Here is a 24,497-nt window from a genome sequence, read left to right on the forward strand (position 1 = left end):
GATGTATGCACGTCAGGATGCATCCCTGCCCATGTCCCTGCAACAGCCCTGACTCCATGGCAGTCTGTCCCAGTAGGTGGCGGGGAGGCTCCTGCCCTTAGCAGTTTATACTCTTTTGTAACAGAGAGCAGAATGACTCAATCAACTCTTGTATTTGGGGTCTGTCTTCCCACTGCTCCTCTCTCTGCACAATGATTCTATGATATTTCCATGCTCCTCACTAAGTCTCCTGCTTGTTTCTTAAGCATTTGCTGTGCAACTAAATGGTTGAGGTCAGGACAAAGACAGTGTTACTTATTTTCATAAGCTGACTTGTACCAAGTGGTCAGAGAAAGTCTCAGGACAAGGGCTGGAGAGCCTGGATGCGAAGCAGCACATGGGAGGAAGTGGGGTGTTGCAAACTGTGGGCCCTGATGTCAGAGGACACCTGAGGGCAGGTGGGGACGTGGTGGTAGGATGAGCCATTTCATGCTGTCTATGGACACGTGTTTGAACCCAAACCTTTGCTCTTGCATGCCCAAAGATAACCTGGAATCCGAGCACAACTTCCACTTGGAAAGGGGCTTTCTGAAATCTTTACCTTCTGATCTACATGGAGATGAACCGGCGCTTCTAGGTGCACTTAGCTGAGTGAGATGTGCATTTTTAATATGCTGTTCTCCTGCCAGAAGTGGGATTTCTAGAGGGTAAAGTGTTCAGTGGTCCCCAGGTAAACAACTGCCCAGAATAGATAAAGGAACCTGAAATGCAGCACTGATGCCACTCATCTGCATTTTTCCAGAAGAAATTGGGCCTGTTCATTATGTGAGCATATGATGTGTGTTTTGCATGAGTGCCCCCAACCCAAGCCGAGGATATCATTCTTTCACAACGTGCTCCCTCTTCTCTCACCTCCCCTCTCCCATCCTCCTTTATCAGACAACGTCCTGTGCAGTAAAACATACTTGAATGCATTCCCCTTTATCTTTAGGGGAAAGGAAGACAAGACAGTTATGTCTGTCTATCCAAGATGAAAAGCTTTTCCTGTGTATTCCTGTATTTATTTAGCTCACAGGAGGCTGCTTTGTTTATCTTTTGTGGTTTTTTTTTTTCCAGGATGTTCTGTCTGCCACCAGGGAATCTCACAGACTGTGGATCACGCAGGGTGGGTGCTCTGAAAGTTGAACTGGAGTCACTTGGTTCAAACCAGGGGAGTTGCTTTATCCACTGCTGAAAGGATGTGGCATGTATTTATAACTGCTCGGTGCAACAGTGATCCCCGCCCTGTTCCCATCAGTAAAGATGGAAAATGGGCCGGATTGCCTAACAGATAAATAACCTTAAAATATTCGTTTCATGGGAATTTTACCACCAAGGTAAAGGACACAGCACAGGGGTTAGTGGGCCTGGTGTTATCGCTCCAAGGCTTCCCTGACCTATTCAGGGCAGGACAGGGCTATATTTGGGGTGGGATGAAGAATAGTAAGGATGAGGGTATGTGCAAGCTGTGCAGCAGGTAACAGGCCCCATGTCAGGGTTGCAGCTAATCAAAGGAGTTCCCTGAAACATTTTAACTTATGCTCAAGATCACTTTCATGGACAACACTCTGGGGCTTTTTAAGCCCAAATGACTATGAAATTATTGAAACAAAGTGAGCCAAGAGTCTCAGATTACATTCCTGGGAGGTGGGCATCCTTTCAACAGCTGGAAATTTGGCTTCTTCCAGCTGGCATGTCAAAGCCTATTATTTATTTAAAACTAGGCTTTATGGTGCTCTTTCTTGTATTCAAAATGTTTTCCTTCAGTCTCGGGGAAGCTGCCTACTCAGCCAAACATGGCTCCTGCAATCTAAAATTACTCCCTTGTCACATTCAGCCCATTTCTGTGGGACTGAATAAGGAACATATCAACTGATTTATGCATCTTGGAGCTAGCCAGCTATCAGCCAAGGATGATAAGCTGCTCCATCCCACAAGTGCTAACAGAACCATCCATGCTGAAGCCAAAATTAGGACAGCACCACACCAAGGAAACAGAAATAGCTTCATTACACCAAGGGGAGCTGAAGCCTGAGGCTGGCTGAGACATACAGGACGCCCACCCACGGCGTGAACCAGAGAGCTTGTCCTGTTACCCTTATCCATGGGAAAATGGAAGGAGGCTCGGTGAGAAGCACACATCCCATGGTGCTGCCAAGGAGCTGGGTTATTACTGCTCTGCTCACGCTGCCTGAACAGCTTTCTAATAGCTGAGCACATCTGAGTCACCATTAATTCCAGGAACAGATCAACTCATCAGTAAGCAACAGCCAAGGAAAGAGATGGAGATCAGTTGTTTTCACTGGCTACTGAGGAAAAGAGCAGAAGACATTAGCTGGGAGGAGAATGCAGGAGGAGAATAGAAATCAGCTCTCAGTGTGTGGCTGAACAGCAGAGTGAGTTGGTGGGCAGGAAGTGAGTGATGTTTAAGAACAGATCAGTCCTGACAGCTGTCAGTCCATCTTCGGATCCTGCCCTAGAACCAACCCTTGATGATTACCTGGGTAACTGCTTTATCATCAGCACTGCGTGTTTCTGTTAATCAGTGGAACATCATGAAGAAAACTGTGGGTTATGAAGGGAAGAGTGAAACAAATAAGTGAAAATCAATCCTGCCCTTTTTTTGTACAAGCCTTGGAAGTCATGTGTACAGAGAATTGGTATTACAGAAATGTTCATTGCCTAATACAAACAGAAAAATGAAATACCATAGATAAATACCATATATTACAGAAATATAGAGATGTAAAGAAATGCTAAACAGATACAGCGAGAGTGTATAGTCTCAAGAAACGTGCCATAGTTTTGCAGGACCAATCCTATGACTGATACAGCATTAAAAGGTCTTTCTTTCCACCCTTAGTAATAAAAACACCACAGACAGGGCACACTTTGAAGCATCTTTGAAGGAGGCAGAGGATCATGTAGAACAGATAGACCAAAATCTCATTGTAAGGAAGGACAGAAAGTCTATGGCTGCTATGACAGCCTGAAAAATTAAACATCTATTCCTTCTCCCCCTCCCACATCAGTGATGAATTTGTACTTATATTTTTGAAAGAAAAAAAAATCACATTCCCCAAATCTCATTGTTTACCTTCTGGTTTTGCACTCTGATGTTCCCCATACACACGCAGACACACGTCCCTGTACACCAAGGCCAAAATTTGCCTTGAAAGCAACAAAAGTCACCCACCTGGCATATCCACTTGGACTTCAATGGAAACGCACCACAGTCACCACAGTCAGCAGCCTCCGAACTTCAGCTCTCACACACTGGTGTGAGCTGCCCAAAGAAGTCCAGGTTACTGAGGTCTTGTGATTCAAATGCTTCCAGCCCTGTCCTTTCCCTCATGCTGGTGTGGACTCATGGCAGCTTCTGCCAAGCAGTGCATTTTTTTTCCAGCTCCTTCTAAAGCCGAAGGTAGTGAGGCCAGTGTGAAGGGTCAAGCTGCAGCCACTTGCCATCACAGTGCCATGGAAAGAGACATCTTTATGCACAGCTCATCTGCAGAACTCATTACCACAAAATGTCATTGGAGTCAAGAGACAAGCAGTGCTGTATGCACAAAGGGAGGACCCGTGGTTGCACGGAGCTGTGTAACAACGTGTAGCGATAAGGAGACCTGTTGTAAGGTGTTCGCCGATTAGCATTTGGCTCAGGAAGCAAATTGGCTGAGAGCAAAGCCCGCTACAGGCAGATGGCTCCACAATTTTTACTTAATGGAGCTGTCCTTTTCCTCCAAGGTATTGCTACGATACACCGTCAGAGGCAGAACACCAGATTTGATATCGATCTTAGCCATTACAGAAATTCCTTTGTTTCTGTGTCTCAACAAGAATGGCTTTGTATGTCGTTTGAAGAATATCTATTTTATTTATTCCCCATCTCTTGGTCCCCGTTCTCCGCTTTTATAGATCTATTGGTGCAACAGTTGGATGCTTCAGCAAATGGGGTTAACCTCTGGCCATAAATTACTGCTCCCACAGGAGGAAGTAGCAATGAAAAAAGAAACTGCCACGACAGTGGAATACAGCAAAGGCGGACAGACCGAGGGCTGTACAAATTACCGAACCACCAGGCATTGACAGCCAAACCAGAACTACCCATGCAAATCATAAAGTGTGACATAAACACACACAAAAGTGAACTCAGTTAGGCCAGAACAATCATTCATATGCCAACAAAAATAAGCAACTTTCCTATTTTCCCTGGAGTTTGCACATAATGGGTCTCAAGGCCTTTGTCAGAGAGAACACGTGGCAACCACAGGCAGCTTTTGCCTGAAAGGAGAAAAGATCAGATCACCTGTAGCATTTTTTTTTACAGTCATAGTGTCCAAGAATATAGGACAAGACAGCCCTTGCCAACAGTGGTACGCCCAGGATGAATCAGAGTGAATGCAGAGCGCGCTGTGTGATGTCCAACATGATTTCCCTATCAAAATTGTGAGCTCATCCCACTTCACAGCTGGAACTTTCCTGTGTGAGCCTACAAGCCTGGGACTTTTTAAAGGAATGAGAAAGAGAGAATTAATGAGAAAGAGAGAACAATTAATTCCCCTTTTAGGTATCTCACGTTGCATGGAGGAACCCAAGATCAATGCCACATACAGGGGAGAGTTACACAGGTCACTTTTAAGATGGGAAAGGGGAAGGAAAATGCAATGTTGCAGAGCTGTGGCTAAAGGAGATGGTGTTCTATGGTCTTCATTTGGTGGTTCCAAGTGTAGGTGGCTTCTTACAGCGATCTGGCGAGAACCCTGCACAAAGTGTGGGTGGGGGTGAAAATGAACTAAAAAACAAACTGAGACACTTGGGGAATTTGTCTAAGGAAGGCTTCCTACATTTCCCAAATAGTTTGAAGAGGGCTTCCTGCTTTGCATCTCTTCTTTTGTGGCAGATGGAACACTGCAGTTTTCCTGGAACATCTTAATGGGTTTATGGGGGCCAAAGGGAAGGCCAGTCACCAAGAGATACTAAGCAAAAAGACACTATCTCTCAGTCAGTTGGAGGCTAGGAAGCTATGCCCAGATAGTTGGAAGCTGGGAAGCTACTCCTGCAAAAGACTGTTTCCTTGCTGCCTTCTAAGCAGCTCCAATCTTAGCCACTTTCAGAGATGAGCTGGTGGAGTAAATGAATCTTTGATATGGCTCTGGGCAGCCTGCTCTAGTGGTTGGCGACACTGCCCATGGCAGGGAGGTTGAAACTAGGTGATCTTTGAGGTCCTTTTCAACCCAGGCCATTCTGTGATTCTATGATTCCATGTGCTACTGGTGGTCTTGTGTTCTGAAAAGCTTTGTGCTAGATGGAGAACACTGCAGGAAGCTGCTTCTCTACCATCTGTTCCTTTGCTGATTCCAACTGTGATTAACTTCTTATGAGTACCCTTAGGTACCTCTCTGCAAGTATCTGCAGGCAAGTATCCCATGAGTCCTAAACCTGCCTCTCTTCCTCCTCCTATGCAAAAGCAGAAGGAATCTGGGAGGCCAAAGAAAAGCTTTGCTGCTTTTCTGCTCAGAGCTGCATAGACTGTACAGCTCCATGCTATGGCGCTCCGGTTGGCTGTGGGAAGTATGCAGGGACCTGGCTGCTCCTATGCTTGCTGTCTCTCCTCCTGATTTCCAGCTTTTAAACTGCATTTAAAGAAGCTACGACTGTAACTAAATAACATGACTTTTCAGTATAAGCAGATACCATAGTTGCCAAAAAGATGCAGCCCATGGAAAAGGGGAAGCCAATATATTTATGAAGGGGAGGCAAAGTGGACATTCACCATTAAAATGAGATCCATGTTTTTTCTCTTTTTTTAGGCTATTTTCCCTTACATGCTTTGTTTTGTTTTGTTTTGTTTGTTTGGGGAGGCTGGAGGGCTGACATTGCTAGAAGACTGAAGCAGTAAATAATTCTTTATCGCCATAACACTGCAAACTACTGCAAAATCTCTATTGCCGTCCAGGCCACCACTTGTAATAAGCTACTGCCAGAGAGGATGGCAAAAAAACAAGTATTAGCAGCTGACCTTGGAACATTTTCCTTGTCATTCAGGGGTACAGCTTTCTTGACTCAAGAAAAGGACAAAGAACAGTCAAATCACACAGAATTGAGCTAATATCAGAGCTATATGAATGTCATGACATTACCTGTCAAAGGGACATCCAAACTTCAGCTTTGCTTTCTGGGGCTCGAAGGGGTTTGAAAGACACTACTGCTCACCCATCAAGCTGAATGTAGCACTATTTTGATGCTCATGGGACTAAAAGAAAAAGTCTTCTAGAAGAATCTTTAACACAGATTAACAATTTCAGTATACAATTCTTGGCCAAACTCCAACAGTTTATGCAGACAACTCACTTGTTATTCAATTATACAGCTCAGAAGGACAGCTGGTGTGTATCAGCATAGCTCTACCGATTTTGCCAATATATACTAACAGAAGACGCAGCTTATGCATTTTTAAACAATTTCTGTAAGTCAGCGTTAGATTCCTACAGAACCTTGGTGGTTTCCTGCCTATTAAATTTTAATAGAGTGCATAAAATTGGCAGAAAATACCCTCCAAAACACTCTTCGCTACATCTCTGGATCAGCTTCCCTCTGCCAGATTCTGATTCCTTTATGCATTTTAATTGTCCCTTTTCACTGAAACAGTCAGGTTTTCTGAGACCACTGAAGTGTATTTGTAATAGAGTGACAAAAAGCCACTGAAACACAATAAGTGAGCCAAAGTAGTTGGGAAACAGAAATATGTACGGAATCTTACCCCCTTCAATCCACACCTCCTTGAAAAGTAGATGCATTGCAATTTTCAAGTCCTGCACCTTGCTCCTTTCTGCATTATCATCACTACTTCATAAAGGAAAATGGGAATAATTTTAAAGACAAAAGAAATTTGTTATGTCTCGTTTGCCCCTGAGTCAACCCTGTTGCTCCCTGGAGCGAGGTGTTGCAGTAGAAGCCAAGCATGGAGTAATGCAATGGCTTGAGTTTGCTTCTGATGAGACCCAAGAAGCACTGAGCTGCTGTGACATGATATGTAGCCAGGACAGCACAGTAGCTAGGCATGGATGTGCAGCACAACTGTGCAGCCAATTAAAGAGGATGAAAACGCAGCCACACTGGCAATGCCTCAGGAAAGGCTGATGGAGTGGGACTGGGTGTGCAGGGCCATGGGAAGCAGGGAAGCAGCAGGGCAGCTGGTGGGGGGCTGCAGAGGAAGATTCTCTGTGGGAGGCCAGCATCACTCAAAAAGAGCTGGGAGAACATCAAGAGTTTTATCATGCAACAGGAGATGAAAGAAGGCAAGATGGTAAGGGTGAATGGGATTTGGGAATGTTGAAGGGAAGATTTAAAAACACACGATGGGGCCACAGGGAACTTGGGGAGAAACAAAAGTTAGAAAGTATGTTTTTGCCTTTGGCTGATGTGAAAGCAGCAGTCAAATGTTTCTAAAGAGGCTTAGCTGTCAGTGCTGGTGTTGATGCCCATTGGCTCCAGCATGCAGCATTTGGCATGTGGAAATAGGCAGCTTGGTTGTGAATCCTGCAGGAAAGACTGAAAGAACAAATGCTTTCCCTAGTGCTCTGGGATAATGGAGGGAAGGAAGAGGCAGTTCTTGGCCTTGCAACACACCCATCAACTCACGGTGCTGGAAGGACTCCTCACAAGCGGCCTCTTCCTTTAAAAGAAGTTGCTTGTTAAGGCTGACACCGGTAAAATCCCCATTTCACCTATGCAGCTTCAGTTTACAGACTTGGAATAAGCCAGTGAAGTTTAAAAGTCATTTATGATCCCGTAGGAATGTTATATGAGAGTACAATGGCATGGAGTAAGGGTGACACACTGTGTGGACAAAGAGAAGTGCAATTCCTTCCCTCTTTTCCCAACTTTTTTTGAGGGATTCAATCCTTTTTCTGAAATCTGAGTCTCGAGTGAGGCCATCCCTGAGCAGTCCCAGTGAAGTTCTGCCATGGTCCCTTCCCAGGGAACAGCCAAAGCCTCCCACGTGGGCTCCTCAGGGCTGCAGCAGAGTGACCTGTCTTCACACCATGTGCTCCCAACTTGGAGTAAGCCAGTAGCAAGGGGCAATAAATTTGAGGATGTCCCAGGACTCTGGAGAAGAGAAAGCTTTGTGATCTACTAACTGTTGCCAAAAAGCTGCAAGTAACAAGAGCCGCAGCTTCAGAGCAATTCTGCAGTTAGCTGGAGATGGCAAGTTTTCCAAACGTCAACATGGACTCTGTGCTGCATGAAGAAATGGAGCCAGTCCTAGTGGGCCCTTTCCAACTTGGGGTATTCTATGATTCTATGAAATCTGCCTCAAGGAGATCAGAGATGAGAGAAGAAAGACTGGTTGCACTTTTAAAACAGTCTGTGAGCTCAACCCTCATCTGAAGAGAGTGCTACCTTAAGCACAGCTAAAAGGGATGCTGTGATCAGAGATCTCGACCCTGGTTGCCAAACACGCCAGCCAAGAGACTAAGACAAGCGTTCATACAAAGACACGATAAGAGGAGAGGAGATTAGAGATGAGAAACGCACAAGTCAGTCTTCAGAGCCTGCCCTGCTGATTTTCAAACCCTTGTTTTTCCTGCTGAAAATCCTTGCCATTCCTACCTTTGACTTTTAGCGTGTGAAATCTCTGCAGTGCTTTTAATTCCTCCTGATGTCTAGAAGACAAAGAGTCTGTGTACAAAAGAGCCCCGTGGCACTGATAGGAATGGTAATGCTTTTAATTGTTCTTCAAATTCTAGCTAAGAGTCCATGAAAAGGCAGGTGCACAGCTGCTAGAAAACTTAATCTAGGAGGAGCAGCATTTTCTTTCAAAGGTGGATGATTTTTGTGAGTGTCATCTGCTAGAACATTATGCACGGACACAGGCAGAATTCCCCCGCCGTGGCATACAGGCTTTTCTGTAACACTGATTCAATTCACTATCCCAGCACCAGTCAGTCTCATCCCTATACCGTGGAACCACAGGAAGCTGTAGTGAAAACCTCCTCCCATTTAACCCTTTAGCACATTGTCACCTTCCCACTAAGTCTTTGATTCTGCCAGGCTGAGACTCCCTGTTCACAATAACGTTGGTATTCAACAGCCAGTGTTAGTGCAGAGCCTGGAGCACAACTTTTAAGAGACCTCTGTGTCTTCAGGATAGGAACTTAAACAAGTTTTTCACACAAGGAGGGGAAGGAAAGAGATCAAGTGACTTTTCCAGGAAGATATAGGTGGGCTTTGGCAGAGGAGTAGCTTGAATCATGCTGTTTAACCAAAGACTTAATGCCCTGATGACTGAATCATTCCTCCCATCGAACGTTTGACATCCCACTGAGTTTAAGAGATTGCTGATGGAGAAACTTTGAGAACGAAGAGCAGCCAACAGAGAGAACACTTGACTTCATTTACAGACAAACTGCACAATGCGGTTGCCGAGAACGGCACAGTCTCACTGGCCTCTTTTTTTTACAGGAAGCAGCATCTAAGAAATACGTACTTTATCTCTGGAATTCATGGCATGGCCTGTGCTGAGCCAATGGCCTGAGCACTTCTCCCTGTCTGGGGTGGCGATTCCCTGGTGACAAAGAAGAGCCTGTTGTCTCAGCTCCGCACAGCCGTGATGGTCCTGAGCTCCGTTCCCAGCCTTGCGCTGACTCACTCGCTGACCTTGCTGAGAAAGTCTGTGGGCTGCACCATCGTCTCCTAAGGTCAGGTTCTACTCAAACTGCAGATGATGAAAAATATGACATATTTCTTCTGCTTTCCTTCAACACCCATCCTCTGCGGCAAGCAGGAACTGTCCTACTGTCTTCCTATGATCTCTCCTTCTCCTCCTTCCTAATTTGGACAATTAACTATGCCAATGAATCCTGTTTTTGCAGTGCCCCAGGGCTGCACCACATTCTCCTGCCATAAGTACACGCTGCAGCCTTGAGGCAGGTGCTTACTTTCTTGAAGCACTTTCTGTTTGCAGCTGCTCACTCTTATACCCTGTCCTTTTCTGAGTGGCACCTTGTCCTTTCACATCGCAGTTGGCTTAGCAAGAGGACACAAAGGCTGCTGTCATGCTGGCTGGTGGGAGGCAGGCTTTCTGCTAGGGGATCTAGGGCAGCCTTGGTTTTCTGTTTTGAGATTCCAGGCTGGCTACTGCTGCTGCTAACTTAGTGCAAGGGCAACACGTGATGCTCGGATTGTTTTATTCAAGGCTGGACACAGCCACCTTTTTAAAAAAAAAAATGCATCATAAACAGATTTCCTTTGTCATTTTTCCTAATAACACTGTGTTCTCTGAAAGGTGAAAGGATATTTAGAGTCCCGTTTATCCATTGCTAGTTATGTTTTTCCATCTAGGGTGAGAGCCAAAACTCATTAAAGGCAACAAGAATCTTCCCATTCACTTCTATTCACTTCCATTGGCTCTAGCTCAAGCTTTTATTCAGTTCCTCTCAGCTTGGACAATGAAGATCAGTGATGGCATTTTCTCTATCAGTGTCTTTGTGCCACCATCTCTCATTTCTAAAACCTTCAGCACAATGTCCATTTGTCTTTAGCAACTGCTTCCTTTCAGATTTCAAAAATAAGTAAGTCTTATGGAAGAAACATTTCTTTTGGCTCTGCGTTGGTTGAAAGCTCATTTGCAGACATATTAATTTTGGTAGACAGTGTCTCTTTGATTCTCTCCACCATCTCAGTACATCAGCTCGCTATTTTTGCCTCACAGGCTTGGCTGCACTGAGTCATGTAGCTCTGGTTTACATTGGAGTTAGGGTAACCAGCGATAATCTCAGGGCTTGTCCTACAGAGACAAGAAGCATTTACTTGTGAAATCTAACAGGAAGATGGCAGCTCAATGAAAGGACTGCCGAGCACATTCTTTTAGCATATGCAGCAAGAAGAAAAAATTGTGTTATGACTAAGTGGCTCTCACACCACTGTAAGCTTATCACATGCTCTACAGCTGGTGGCCATCAGAACGGGATTGTGCAGCATTGCTGGATGGTCTGCCTACTGAGGGGGACATCTAGGGCCGTCCTGGCCTCTGCCCACTGGCTTCCAGGGAACACCAGATTGCTCCAGATGCTGCTCCACAGTTACTGCAATCACTGGCAGGTAACAAACAGGGGTGAGAAAACAGGCTGGGATAGACTGATCACAAACTCTTCACTGCGGGGGAAGGCTGGAGTGAGGCGCAGTGCTCATAACACAGCTTTTAAGAATCTTCAGACTAAGGATTAGTAAACGTTAGTGATGAACTGGGGCACGGTGCCCCTCTGGTGCCAAGTTAAAAAGGAAAAGCTCACAGGATGGGATTCCAGCCGTGCGCTATGGGTTGAATTAACCCTAACGCTTTCATGATGGACGTGTCTAGTGCCTTGATTAATGTGAGCACTCTGGGATTGCCGGTGTTTTTCTGTCTTGCCACTGCCAAGGCCTATCTGTGCTTTTTCTTCCTCTCAGGCTTTTCTCCCTCTACTCCAGTGATTTCAACCAGACAGTTCTAATTGCTGAGCATACTTTGGGGATGTGAGCAGAAATCTTTAGTTTTAAGGGAACGTCTGAAGAATACCTCAGATGTGAATCATGTGTCTCATCCTCAGCCTTACTGGTAAGAAAATCCCACTTTATCCCCAAAGAGAGAGAAAGTGTAAGAGGGAATTAAAATCCAAAGAAAAATAAATAAAACAAGCATTCTCGGTGGCTCACTCTGAGGCCTACAGCTGGGTGAAACCCATTTTTCTCACACTTTGAAGCTCACATTCTGGTGAGGGAAAACCTTCCACGTGAAATCTGGGCTCCGAATGAAGAAGGTCACTGCAAAGAAAAGATACGGATCAAGGTAACCCAGAGGGATAGAATCTTTTTCTTACCTCAAATGCTATGTATGGATGAAGCCTGGCTCGTTAATTTCTTCCTCATTAGGTGGGTAGCTTTGACTTTCTGCCACAGAATCTAGCAGAACAAAACAGTGATCAAACCCAGCATCTGTCTGCTTTTGTTGATGGCTATTTATTTTCCTTAACATTTCTCTTGTTTTGTACTCTTGGCTCAGAAGTCTGCCTTGTGCTCCAAACCAGTTAATTCTGCCTGAGAGCCGTACGGGCCCAAGGCCTAGATTATATTTATAAGCTGTAAGCATCTCCCCAGGCAGCCTCAGTTATAAAGGATTTGAGTCAAACAGCTACAAGGAGATGCTCAAAAACAACCTCACAGAGGGAACACAAAGAGATGGAACATCACACATTTCCCCCACGTTGAAGTTTTACAAAGCAGGCTGCAGTTCAAAGCGACAAATAATGGGAGGTGCGTAATCTTTATCCTTTAATCTCCAGTTTCCAACAGAAGGATGAGATGTTCTGCTCTCCTCTGTTAGCTGAACACATATGTTTGAGAGGTGTTTTCAGGCAGGTCCACACATTTCTCCATCACTGCAAGTGCAGTAGGACTGCCTGGCAGGAGAGCAGCTTTCAGGCTGTGACTGGGACAGGAGTGGCAGAAGATGCAGGCAGTGACCAGCCTCAGTTGGACAGTCAGAAAGAGCCTGCCAGGATGCTAGGCAGGGATGGATAGTAGGTCACACTGGAAAAAACAAAGCAAAACAAAAAAACCCCACCTCATACTTGACAGTTTATAAACGAAAAATATAGTTGCTTGCAGTATATTATTTATATTTTGCTTTGTTGTTGCTGCTGAGGTGACTGACAGATCTCTTCCAGCTTTTGCATTTGGAGTGATTCACTGAACCTTCCTCTGGCTTGTTTTCCCTTCACGTTTAAGGGAGGAAAGTGCATACAGACTCTGTAACAAACAACTGCATGTGCTTCCTGCTCAGCCCCTCTGAAGCTGCCATCCCACAGAGGAGCAGCAAGTCATGAGAAACATGCCCCTGGCTCCATGGCCCCACATCTCTTGCTGTTAGGCTTCACCTACGGTACTACCGTGAATTTGAACAAAAGCTGAGCAGGAAATGTTTTTTCCCAGCTAGAGAAGCTGAATGGGGTTTTCATGAAGCCTTTCCTACTATATTTTGCAAAACAAAGGAATAAGTAAGCCAACGTGTCTGCAAGAAGCTGAAAGCAGCAGCTGAAGGACAGTCAATGGATTTGTTGAATAGAGGAACTCCTGCAAGACATGGGAAATCACTATGAAGTTTTCTAACCTAATTCAGGATAGGTTAAAAATCAGACCTTGCCCACGCAAGACATTGCCTTGCAGGCAAGGCTGGGACAGTGCTTTCCCTCCCAGAAACTACATCCCCAGCAGAAGTAATTCCAAACTGAGACTTCCCTCCGAAAATTTCTGTTTTGATAGCATGCCGTTTTCCAATGAAAAATATTTTCATCAAAAAGTTCCCCACCCTGTTTGCACACAGACTGCCAATGTGAACTTCTCTTTACATCACCAGGGGACTACAGGATGTGCATGAATCAAAGGCAGCCTGACCAGATCGTGGAGAGAGGCACACCCAGCGACAGTCCTGCAGCTCTCCTTGGGATTAGGGCAGCTACTGTTGGAAAAGCTTCTTGGCTGTGTGAGGGACAAGCTGGGACTGGGGATGGGCTATGTACCCTGTTTACTAGCTGAAGGACCCAAACGTAGCCAGCTTCACGCCTGTTCTGAAAGTCTGTGTATGCCTCCAAGGTACCTTATGTTCCCGTCAAGTATGTAGCTGAACTCCTACACTTTTTTCATCCCAGAACAATGCAGCAAAGTGCAGGGCCCTCCCGCAATGCCCTGCCTGTTTCCACCACCTCCTTAGGGTGCTTGGATTTACAGGACATGGAAAGCTATCTATTCAAATAGGGTTCTAGATCCTCTTGGGAAAATGAGATAGAACTGCTTCATATGGCACGCTGAAATGAAAATCCCTGGCCCTGCCAACTCACAGTCCTTTAAAGGTAGTCATTAGACTTCTCCTCACCTACCATAGACTACAAACACAGGAAAATGTGGCAAGCTGACAAGAAAGGCTGTCTTATCACTGAAGAGTCTCTATCTAAGATGTAGGGCAGAACTAGCAAGCTAAAATTTAGGTTTATGGGGTAGCTTGCCTTGATACTGCACTATTATTGAGGGAAGAAAGCAGGCACCTGCCAAAGAAGGTCTGTAAAACAGATGCATCACATACATTGCGTAAGTCGTGCTTTTTAAGAGGCTCTCTGCAGTCACTGAAGCAGGCCAGCCCAGATAACCAGCCCAGATAACCAGCCCAGATGAGACAACTAACATTCGTATGCCTACGTGTAGTTCAGATGGGCTTTACCTTTGGCTAAGGCTAAATACAGCATGCAGTCACAGAAGCTGGCCAAATCCAGGCGATGCTCTGATCAGCAGCTATCCCCTCTGCTGTGCTTCCTACATATAGACCTACTTAGGATGGGCAAGATTAAGTGAAGAATTGCCCAGCTCAGGTACCATCTTCTTCCAAGCTAACAAAAGGGATCGCTGCATGTGGTTTTCCATACTGGGTCAATGCCATCAGCAGGCTGAAGGTCATCCGAGGGACGGCCAAGCAGGTTGCACGGTCAGTGTCTGCAGTTAGCACAGGTCTACTGTCTTGGTCTATGAAACACCCAGTACTTCATGGTACACCAGGCCACAGCCCCGATATTCTGGCCAAATTTTTGGAGGTTATTGCCCACCATCCCTGTTGTCTAGGATTTCCACCAGGTGTACCTTCGCTTTCTGTATACTGTTACTTATTTATGGCCATACTGACACACTTGCCAGGTGTCTCTAAAAAGGCATGAGCATTTCATTAACGAAGCAAAGTGATGTTTTCTAGCCCAACTTCAGTTCCCCCAAGTATGGTGAATATGTTCATTGGTATCAACAAGGAGCTTTGTGGTCCTCAGATGGAATAACTGTCACAGCAAAACGAGCTGTACTACTATGAAGAGGTTCAAGTTGGGTTAGCAAATTGCTTTTTCCATCTGCACAAATGGAGCATGCTGTTATTTAGGGAAGTCTTCTGTGCTTTGGGAAAGCTCTAACTGGTTGCTATAGGCATGTGAGGATGCTGAGGAACAAAACATGACATTCTTACAATCTTCTTTTTGGCTTGGCATCTTTTAAGGGAGAAAATAAAGAATTCAAAATAGTTCCCAGAATCATTTGGCCAGGTTCTCACACTGAATTCCTTGTGAAATTACACACCATGGGCATTTGGTCTCAATTAAATGATCAATTAAGTTTATCAACAAATAAAAGATTTTTTGGAGCATGACATAAACACAACACAATTTGCTAGCAGCTGTTCTGTAACTTCCAATGAATTCTTGAACGCTTCCCTGCAAGCCAAAAATACCATTCAGTTCCATAATTGAGCTAGAATTTTCATTCTTCAGTTAAGCTTAGTGTACAATTTGCCTTTACTATTACTCTCCATCACTATTTAAAAGTCCATTCCTGTAACACAGATGCGGGGAAAGTTTTATGTCCTAAAAACCAACATCTTAAGAATGATCTGAGCATGGATAGGAAAGTTAGCATTAACTGTGGCATCACGTGATGTTGAGAATAGCATTCCTGATTTAATACTGTAAATAAGAGAAGATGCTTCTAGTACATAGAACTAGAATTATTTGGGGCTACGCTGTGTTCAATTCATTGTTTGAATGTGGAACGTTTCTACACCAGGAATCAGTTCTGATCCTCTGATGCACCCACTTCCCTTGCAGGATAACTAATGAATTTGTAAGTCATAGAACCGTACCCATGTCTCACTTTGCTCCAATGTATTTTGAGGTAGTATATATACCAGTACATGCAGTAAGAATTTAGAAGCATAATAAAAAGAGGCATCGGAAACTTCCTAATATCCTGGTCACTGTTCAGTTTCATTAAAACCCTTGATAGACGTTCAGCATAAGGTCCTAATGCACCTGTGATTTATCTCTTCTCTTTGGATGAACTTCGCCAGGGTAACAAAAAATCCAAACAAAACCTGCCATTCAGCCACAGGGACTGACGGTGCTTCACTGTGACCGGCCGTTTAACCCCAGTGTCTCATTTGCGGCATTACGAGGACCGACAGCCTGTGAGTCTTCCACCACACTCTCATTATCAGTAGAGTGCGGTGGTTTGCGTATTTAAAGAGCCATATAAGTGGTATGTGCGCTGCCAAAGGACGGCACAGAGGAGCTCCTTCCTGTCACCCGGATGCCGGCTGCATTTCCACTAGTGTCCCTCCTCCGCACAGGGACAACCCCGGGGCACCTAAGCACAGTTTCTGACCCTGGCAGCAGGCACCTGTGGCTAAAGCAGTAGTGCTGAGCCAGGAAAAGGCTGAGCTGGCCCGAGGCTGAGGTGAAAGGGGGAGCAGCTGCGTGTCCTCCACCAAAACCCCACACAAGTGCTCGCCCTGCTCCGGTCCTGTCTGGCATGGCAAGAGCAGAGGCACGGGGCCAGGCGGGAGGCCTGGATGGTGGGTGGATCTGTCTACACCCAAATGCCTGCAGATAATGCTTGGGTGACGCAGAAGCAGCTGTTATGAGAAGTCCGTGAGAGAGTATGGAAGCAGCTGAGTAATGTAAATGGTGACATTAGGGCTGCCCAGAATATTCTATTCGAACAAGAAACTTTCACCGTGTCCCAAAAGGAAGGGCTGAGCGGCAGTGGCAGCAGAACAAGAGGACAGGGCTGGACAGGGCGCAGCGCAGGGAGAACGCGACGTGCCGAACAGCCCGAGGCAGCGGGGTGCTGCGGTAGGGAGCGGCTGCTCGGGCAGCATCGCCCCGCGCTCCCCACGCCGTGCCCAGGCGCGCGGAACCCCGGGGCGGGCGGGAGCGGCTGTGGGGGGTTACGGCCCGGGCGCTCTCTGCCTTCGGGGGAGCGCGGCGGGCCGGCGGGATGCGAGGCGCTGCCACCTGATGCTCGCGCAGCTCCGGCCGTGCGGGGACGGGCGACGCCGGCAGGCAGCGGGAACAGCTCCGCTCGCCTCTTTGCCCCTTCTCGAGCAGCAGCAACAGGAAATCCAGGAGTTCTGTGAAATGACAGGGAGAGGGAGAGAGCGAGTGAAGTCCCTCGGCTTGGGCTGGTGACGTCTCTCCTTCCTCTTTTTTTTTTTTTTTTTTTTTTCCTGTCCCTATAAAGAATCCCGGGCTCGCATCAAACTTCCCAGCAAAGCCATCCGGACCCGGAGGGTGGGGGAGCGCCAAGCACGGGGCGGCACCCGGCCATGCCCCCCTGCCGCCGGCCGCCCCCCGGCAGGTAGCGGCGCTGTCCCGGCGCACCTGCACCGCCCGCACGGGCACCGCGCGCCGCCGCTCCGCTGCTGCCCCCGCGCAGCCCGAGGGAGTTCTCCCCGAGTTCGGCGGTGCCGGCGCCGCTTTGTAACCCCTCGCGGTGCGCGGCGCCCGGCAGGGACAGCTCGCGAGGAGGAGGCACGGGGAGAGCCAGGGATAAAGTTGCTCTGACAAGGGAACGGGCGGAACGCCTCGAGAAGAAAGGACGGGCGGCGAGGACGGAGCGGTGAATGGCGAGAACGGTTTAACCGGAGCCAACAAGTGGGAGCGGTGCGCGCATCCCGCTCCTCCCGTCCCGCCGCCCGCTCTGACGGACCGAAGGAAACTTCGCCCCGCGCCGCCCCAGCCATGCTCGGCGGGCCGAGCGCCGCGCTGGCCGCCTGCGCCCTGCAGGCGCTGCTGCTGACGCTCGGTAAGAGCCGCTCGGTTCGGAGGGCCGCCTGGGCGGGCGCGAGGCGGCGGCCGCTGGGGGGCGCGAGGGGCGGCGGCGCGGGGTCTCCGCGGGGGCGCGCAGGGGCGGTGCGTGGCCGCTGAGGGGAGCGCGGGCTGCGGGGCGGGTGTGTCCGCCTCGGGACGCCGTGCCCTTCGCTGGTGGCACCGCGCGTCGTGCTGTGAGTTACCGGAGCTCCTCCCGGCAGCACAAGGGAGCGCGTGTCGCAGCACAAGGGCTCCTTCTCCAGCACGTTGCCATCTGTGGTCGTTGCGTTTCAATAGGATAGCTTCTGGACGTACTGCTGCGGCAGCGTCGTTGGTTTCTTTGCGTCCACTCAGAGATGTGTGTATCCCAGGCGGCGCAGCGCACTTGAGGTGTCTCTCCAGAGCTTCCCTCGGCTCCCTGCACACGAAGAGCTGAGGCCGGGTGTGCGCCCCACGGGGCTCGTCTGGCGTTGGGGAGCCTGGGGGCTGCAGGCTGGAGGGGCTGCTTGCAGAGGGTATGTCGCCAGAGATCCAGCCTGAGTGTCACTGAGTTGTAAGTCACCGTGGACTTCGTGGACCAGAGAGAGTGAGCAGCAGGTGTTTGTGGAAGGGAGAAAGCGCGTCCTGACACAGATGTCCTGAGTACCAGGGACAAAGTGGAGCGCTGCCGACGTCGCTGGGGTGGCTGGGTGAAAGGCCTGCTGCCCCCCTTCAGTGCTGCCTCGGCTCCTCGCTCGCCAGCGTTACTTTCCTGATAATTCTGGGGCTAATAGCATTGGAACTTGGGCTGGGCTCACTGTCCCATCGGTGCCAGGCACGGAGAAGGCAGAGAGAAGGCAATGCCCACATCCCGTGGTGAGGAAAGGAAGACAGGCGCACTGCTAGCCGTCCCTGTAGGCAGAGGCTGATGATGGATTTGGAAGCAGCGTTATTGCTGTCAGACCTTTGTCCATCATTAGGAAAAGATGATCTGTTAGCACAGTGTCGGTGTGCCCTAATTAGGCTGGAAGCCAAACTGAATCAGGGCCAGGAAGTGGGAAGGTTCTGGATAGCGCTGATGTTAGTGAGGTGTTAACTCCTCGGTCACCTTTCCCTCAGAGTTCATCTGCTGCAAGGAGTTTAATCACTGTTTGACCTCCCAAGGCCCAAGAGGCACAGAACTATCCTGCAGGCTGTAGGTTAAACCTTTTCTGGGATCTTTGTGAAAATCAGGCAGAGTTATGCTGGAGAAGTTGAATCTGATTCAAATCCAAACAGTTTTATCTGCAATGCAGATAGAAGACTTTGCAACTGCAAAAGACATTCACCCGAGGTGCTGCGTGAGAGCAGTGCAGCTGCCCAGGGGTACCTCCCTGGTCAGGACTTCCAGGCACCCAAGTGAAAGGAAGCTCTTGTGGCTCTTACCAAACCTTAGCAAAGGAGTTGGGGTATCCTCTGCTTCTGTACCCGTGCCTGACAGCAGCTGCTGTGTCATTATCTCCTGCCTGGCTGCTCAGCAGATCACCGAGGTGTGTGCCATGGCTGCCAGAGGTCAGAAGTTGTCTAGCTATAAAGTGCATCCAGATCAGTGGATGGTCTCCTTCTAATAAATCCAATTTGGTTCATTCGGTCCTTGTCGGTGTTTAGCACAGGGAGAGACCATGCAAACTTCATCCCAACCACGTCCTGCCTCGTTATAAAACACACCTTCAAAGTATTGCATGTATCTCTACATTTCTTAAGACGGTTCTGCAGATATCAGGAAATACCCATTTTCATTTCATTACGTGGCTTCTTTTGAACTCCTTACTGTACCAGTTAGGGTCATTCTGCCAAGTACTTTTTACACAGTAATAGTACTGGAGATGCCAACGGTTGATGTAAGTTTTAGGTAGCCCTTTAAAAAAAGCCTGCGAAGAATGACTGATGCTGACAACACCTCATATCTTGCATGAAAAAATGCCGTGACTTTCACTCCTTGATGTTACTGTCCAAAAGTTTCTGATACATGAGCAATGCAAATACGTTTTCAGGTATTGGAACAAACACAGTAATTGCAATGTTATAATCATGGAAAACCAGCAAGATTCCAAAATAACACTTAGGTCCTGCTTGGTCCCTTTGAAACTAAACTAAATTTGGAATTAAGCATTTTTCTTTGTTGCATTTTGCAACTTTCCTACTAATAGACGCACAAATCATAGAATCATAGGATGGCCTGGGTTGAAAAGGACCTCAGGGATCATCCAGTTTCAACCCCCCTCCCATTGACAGGGTCACCAACCACTAGACCAGGCTGCCCAGAGTTAGCTTACTAATAGATACGTTTCAAATATGCCACATATCAGCACTAAATCAAAGGCTTTGGGAGCTCAGAATCCTCCCAAGTTTTCCAGCTAGGATGCTCCCTGCATACATTACTGCAGGCTCTACTGCAGTGCACCACTGCGAAGACGGAGGCATTAAGGCTGTGCTTCTGCCTCTCTGTGAGGCAGTCAGTTCTGAGAAGCTGAGGACTGGAGAGCCCACACTATGGGCTGCTGATTGGTCCCAGTAAACTGAAAGTATGTCTCTTAATTGGTGTTATTCCTAAATATTTGCTTTACTGTGGGAAAATGTTATAAAAAGCAGAGGAGACTTTTTTTAAGATTGTGATATATGAGCAGCTCTGCCCGAAGCTGCCACTTTCAAAACCAACTGGAAATCTCTTTACACTTAATTCGTCTATTTAAGGAAGGAAAAAAAAATGCAAAGTATTTCTCAGTACTCCCTGAGCTTAAAAACGAGCATCAGACCCAAAAGAATAGTAGGAATACAAACCAGGCTGTTTGTTGAAGGTTTCTGTTACAAGAACTTCACATATTTCCTTTTAAAGTTTCAATAACATTTATCTGCACGCATGTCCCCTTTGGTCTGCCAGGACGTATGAATCTAAATAGGAGCAGCAGGGTACATGTTCCTTTCATACCTTCTCCAAATTGCTGACTGTATGATGAATTGTTTGCACAATCTGCTTCAGTCTGAAGTAATACATCAAGTTTGTCTGTGGATATAATACTGGTGTTGCTAGTAGGCTGATACACAAGGGCAAAAGGTTTCAGCAAGCACATTAGGTTCAGTCAGTGGTAGGTGAGCTGCCTTTTTTGTAAGCTTGTCTTCCAAATTGCCAGTGCAGTTTGAAGGAAGGTGAAAATCTGCCATACGCTGTGTTCAGTCAGAGATGAAACACCTCTTTTGCTTCCAAAGACGTTTGCAAATATATGCAGCAAGGGTCACTTGGGTAGAAAAGGACAGGATGAACGAAGAGCTGCTTCAGCTTACATTGCAAAGCAGTTTTGGGGGCAGCAGCAGCAATCTGCATTCTTTAAAACTACACAGGAAATTTCCAGGAGGCAGCATTTGACTTTCACAGTGACTGAGAAGGACGCTGAAGTAAGCCCTACTGAAGTTCACCATTACTTCGAGTTTCCTCTTATCTCTTGTGCTGCACCTTTCCTTTTTTTCTCTAAACCAACCTGATGTCACTGGGATGGGAATTAGGAGTGGAAGTAATTAAAAGGTGTCCAGAATATCTAAACAACAGCTAGGAGCAAAACAGATCTGTCCCAAGTGTTTTCCTTTAGAAAGCAGCTCAGATGACTGACAGGACATGAAGTCTTCTGTGTGCCCATCAGGACATTCTAGTTCTCACCTTTGGGCAGAGCATCCAGCTGCACTCAGCCACGCAAGCAAAAACAAGTGGGCTACATAAACAAGTGGGCATTAAGTGTGTGTAATAAAGAACTGATCTCCTAAGTTTGGCACTTCTTTAGTCTTTCTTTTTAAGGCCACAGAGAAAATAAAAGAACCTGCCAAAATCAGCCAGCCAAGCTTATTATCTGGAAATGGCATTTAATATAAGCACATGCTTGAAGCTTGCCCCAGGGAGCAGAACTTTAGCAGCGGAGAGTTTGCAATCACCAGGAGCAAGGCAAGATTAGAACAAATCATGTGAAGAAAAGCTTGCTACCTAAGAGTTGTGATCTTAGAGACCTGCCCGTTAGCCACTCATTTCAAGTGAGGAAGGAGGAAGGTTCGGAGAAGGCAGGGAGTCTGATCTCATGAGACTGTGATGCACAAAACTGACTGCTGCCCATGTCATACAAATTCCACACTTGTGTGAGGAGCCCCAGCTCACCTGAAACCAGGTATTAACATAAATACAGAACTGCACAAGGTAGATCTTGTGGCTGCTTTTATGACCTGATCGTATCTTCTGCACTCACCAATAATGAAACTGGAAAGAATCCCAAGTCCAACCCCCTACAGAGTTGAAGCTTTGGGTAACGGTGCTTTTCTTTGCTGAAGCTGAGGCAGGGAGGGCTGCAGTGCTCAGAGCCAGCACTGGCATTGCACTGCATGTGTCAGAGGGACAGATCTCAGCTCTGTACCGTGTCCCACTGCTGTGGGAATGCGAGCAATGAATTCACATACTGAGGGCAGCTGAGCTACTGCCCGGTGCAGATGTTAACTTTGTACTGAGTTGCTGTTAACAGTTTAATACAGTTATGCACTCTGATGGACAGTAAGTCTGTGAACTGTTTCATAAGGCAGCCCAATACCCTCATCTCCAAGTCGTTGGATTAGTCTGTCTTTACAACACATACTTCTTGTCCTCTCTACATCCTACCTCCTTCTTCTCTCACCCCCCTTTCTTGGATGTCTCCTCAACTCCCCTCAGGGCTCAGAATTCCTTGAATTTTTACGTTAGAAAAAGCCAAAAGGAATTTCTCAACCCTTCCACGTTGGGGTCTGCACAGTTTCTTTTCCCCGTACCAGAATGATTTTTGCCTCTTAAATTGTGTCTGGTGCAGAGATTTGGCAAGCCGGGGTCTGAGATCTGCAGTTGAGTGCCTCATTTGCTGCAAGCAGATAAATGAAGTCTTCATGCTGTACAGACATTTACAAGAGCAATTTTTTGCAAGCCTTCCTCAAAATATCAAGAAGTGCAAAAGGAGTCACAGCTAGTTTCTGGTGTGTGTAACCAGTGTTCAGGGTTTTTGTTGTTGCTCTAAGCTGCAAAGCTTTAAGCACTGAAAGAGTCCTCCCTCAAGCAAGAAGAAAAGAACCTTCTCTAACCCTTACAACCACGAGGACAAACAAGCCAGTTTTCCTTTGTGCCCTGCAGAGAATGGCAAAAGCATATGGTCCCTGAGATTTCAGAATTCAGCCAAAAACTAGAATCAGGCCCTGAATGTAAAGGAAATATATGGACCGGCCTTCTATTTTCAGACCACTTGCCTTTGTCTTTTGCATTTCCACATAGGTTTCCTTAGATCTTCCTGTGTTTTTCTGAACTGTGGGAACATGATTGCCAAGGAAGTAGAGTGGGGAGTTTTCAGCCCTGCTGGGATTGTTCTTGATTTGAGGGTCAAGGAAACCTGACCCAGTCATTACCTGTTCCATTTTTTTTTTAAATCCCCACGAATTTAAAACACTTCAGCCAAAATGTTTGCTTCCTTAGAGCCCACAGCTCAGAAATTGCACACCTTAAATTCTTCCTTATAGATACGCTGAGGTCAATTTGCAGGAAAAACACCAACCTCCTTGGGGCTACTTTGCATGTTCCTCTATAGCTGTGAGTAAAATGGGATGACCCGTATCACTCGCGGGGATATACCCCACAAATACGCACACAAAAGCGGCTATTCTTTACGGGATTCATCCTGTTTGGCATTAACTCATATCTCATTAACTGAAATTAGCGCTGAATACAATAATTTGGGAATTAAAGCCATTTCCTCCTTGTCTCCAGAAGCCTGCAGCTGGTGATGTGGGAGTGGAGCCTCCCAGTACCCCACTCCTGATTCCAGATTCCCTCGTAGCTACTGAGAAAGGCTCGGTTTGTCCCTTTGCATCCACAGGGATCATCCATGGAAGCTGATACCGAGCCTAGACTTCCCCAGCTTTTGGGTTTGGTTGCACAGGGATTGCTGCTCCAGACCTTTAAGGTGCAGATGTCTACTACAGTGTGTCCTTCAGGAGTTATAAAAAGTGTTTTTCCCCTCTGCTTCTTCACTTGTTCTTCCAGCTGCCTGAAGCCGCCTCCCCGGGGGGCCGTAATTCATGCCCACACGGTAGCACAGCAGCACCTTCTTGTGGGCAATCCTAATTACAGTGCGCCTTCATACAGGAAATGACTGTTGGAAGAGATTGCCCAAAACACTTAACAGGAAGATGTATGGGGCTGCGTTTGAAAGGAGGGAAGCAAGGCACTGGGGGTTACCAGTTGCAAGCCTCAAGATCCCTATCTTTTGCAGAAAACACAAATCCCACAGGTGCATTGCTGAGTGGCTCTGGGTCGCCAGGTCCATCCTGCCTCTCTGCATAGGGAAGGGTGCCCATGGAATGCACTGCTGCATCTCTCCTGAGTTAACGCTATCGGTGCTAATTTGCAAAGATAATGGAAAGGATTTTGCAGACAGCCACCGCTTAAAGCCCACCGCTGCTTTTCTCCTTAACCTACATGGAATAGCAGAAGAGCTAATAATGCAGCGCCCAGATGTGGGGAGAAATGCTTTTCCCAGATCTCTTTGTAGATGTGTACGAGGCGAGGAAGTTATATCTGCTGCATGACACAGCAGGAGGGAGCTAAACAGCAAGTTTGGCTACTTAAAAGGGTTTTGTACTATTACAATTAAAGAGTGATTCAAATACATGCAAACAATGATGTCACCCTGAGAACCTTTTGAACACAGTTTAAGCTATGACAGGGTGTAAAGCAGAGAGGATCGCTAACCTTTTGGCTAGCCACATTTTTTTTGCTACAAATGGATGGTGTCTGGATTATTTTCATTTCATGTT

General features: G+C 47.0%; 1 protein-coding gene and 1 long non-coding RNA gene across 4 annotated transcripts in view; one reads left to right on the forward strand and one right to left on the reverse strand.

Moving 5' to 3' along the window:
- The window catches only part of LOC107052080, a 139,058-nt gene that overhangs the window by 29,249 nt on the left and 85,312 nt on the right, over positions 1–24,497 (reverse strand). The window lies entirely within an intron of this gene.
- Positions 17,130–24,497, forward strand: part of VEGFRKDRL (vascular endothelial growth factor receptor kdr-like) — a 123,330-nt gene continuing 115,962 nt past the window's right edge. For all 3 annotated transcript variants that reach the window (XM_015278582.4, XM_015278583.4, XM_420292.8), the window contains exon 1: positions 17,130–17,670. In XM_015278582.4, the coding sequence (XP_015134068.2) occupies positions 17,607–17,670 (64 nt within the window). In that variant the 5' untranslated portion in view covers positions 17,130–17,606. The remainder of the gene's footprint in view (positions 17,671–24,497) is intronic.

Source organism: Gallus gallus, chromosome 4 (genome assembly GCF_016699485.2).
Source record: "Gallus gallus isolate bGalGal1 chromosome 4, bGalGal1.mat.broiler.GRCg7b, whole genome shotgun sequence".
Classification (NCBI taxonomy): domain Eukaryota; kingdom Metazoa; phylum Chordata; class Aves; order Galliformes; family Phasianidae; genus Gallus; species Gallus gallus.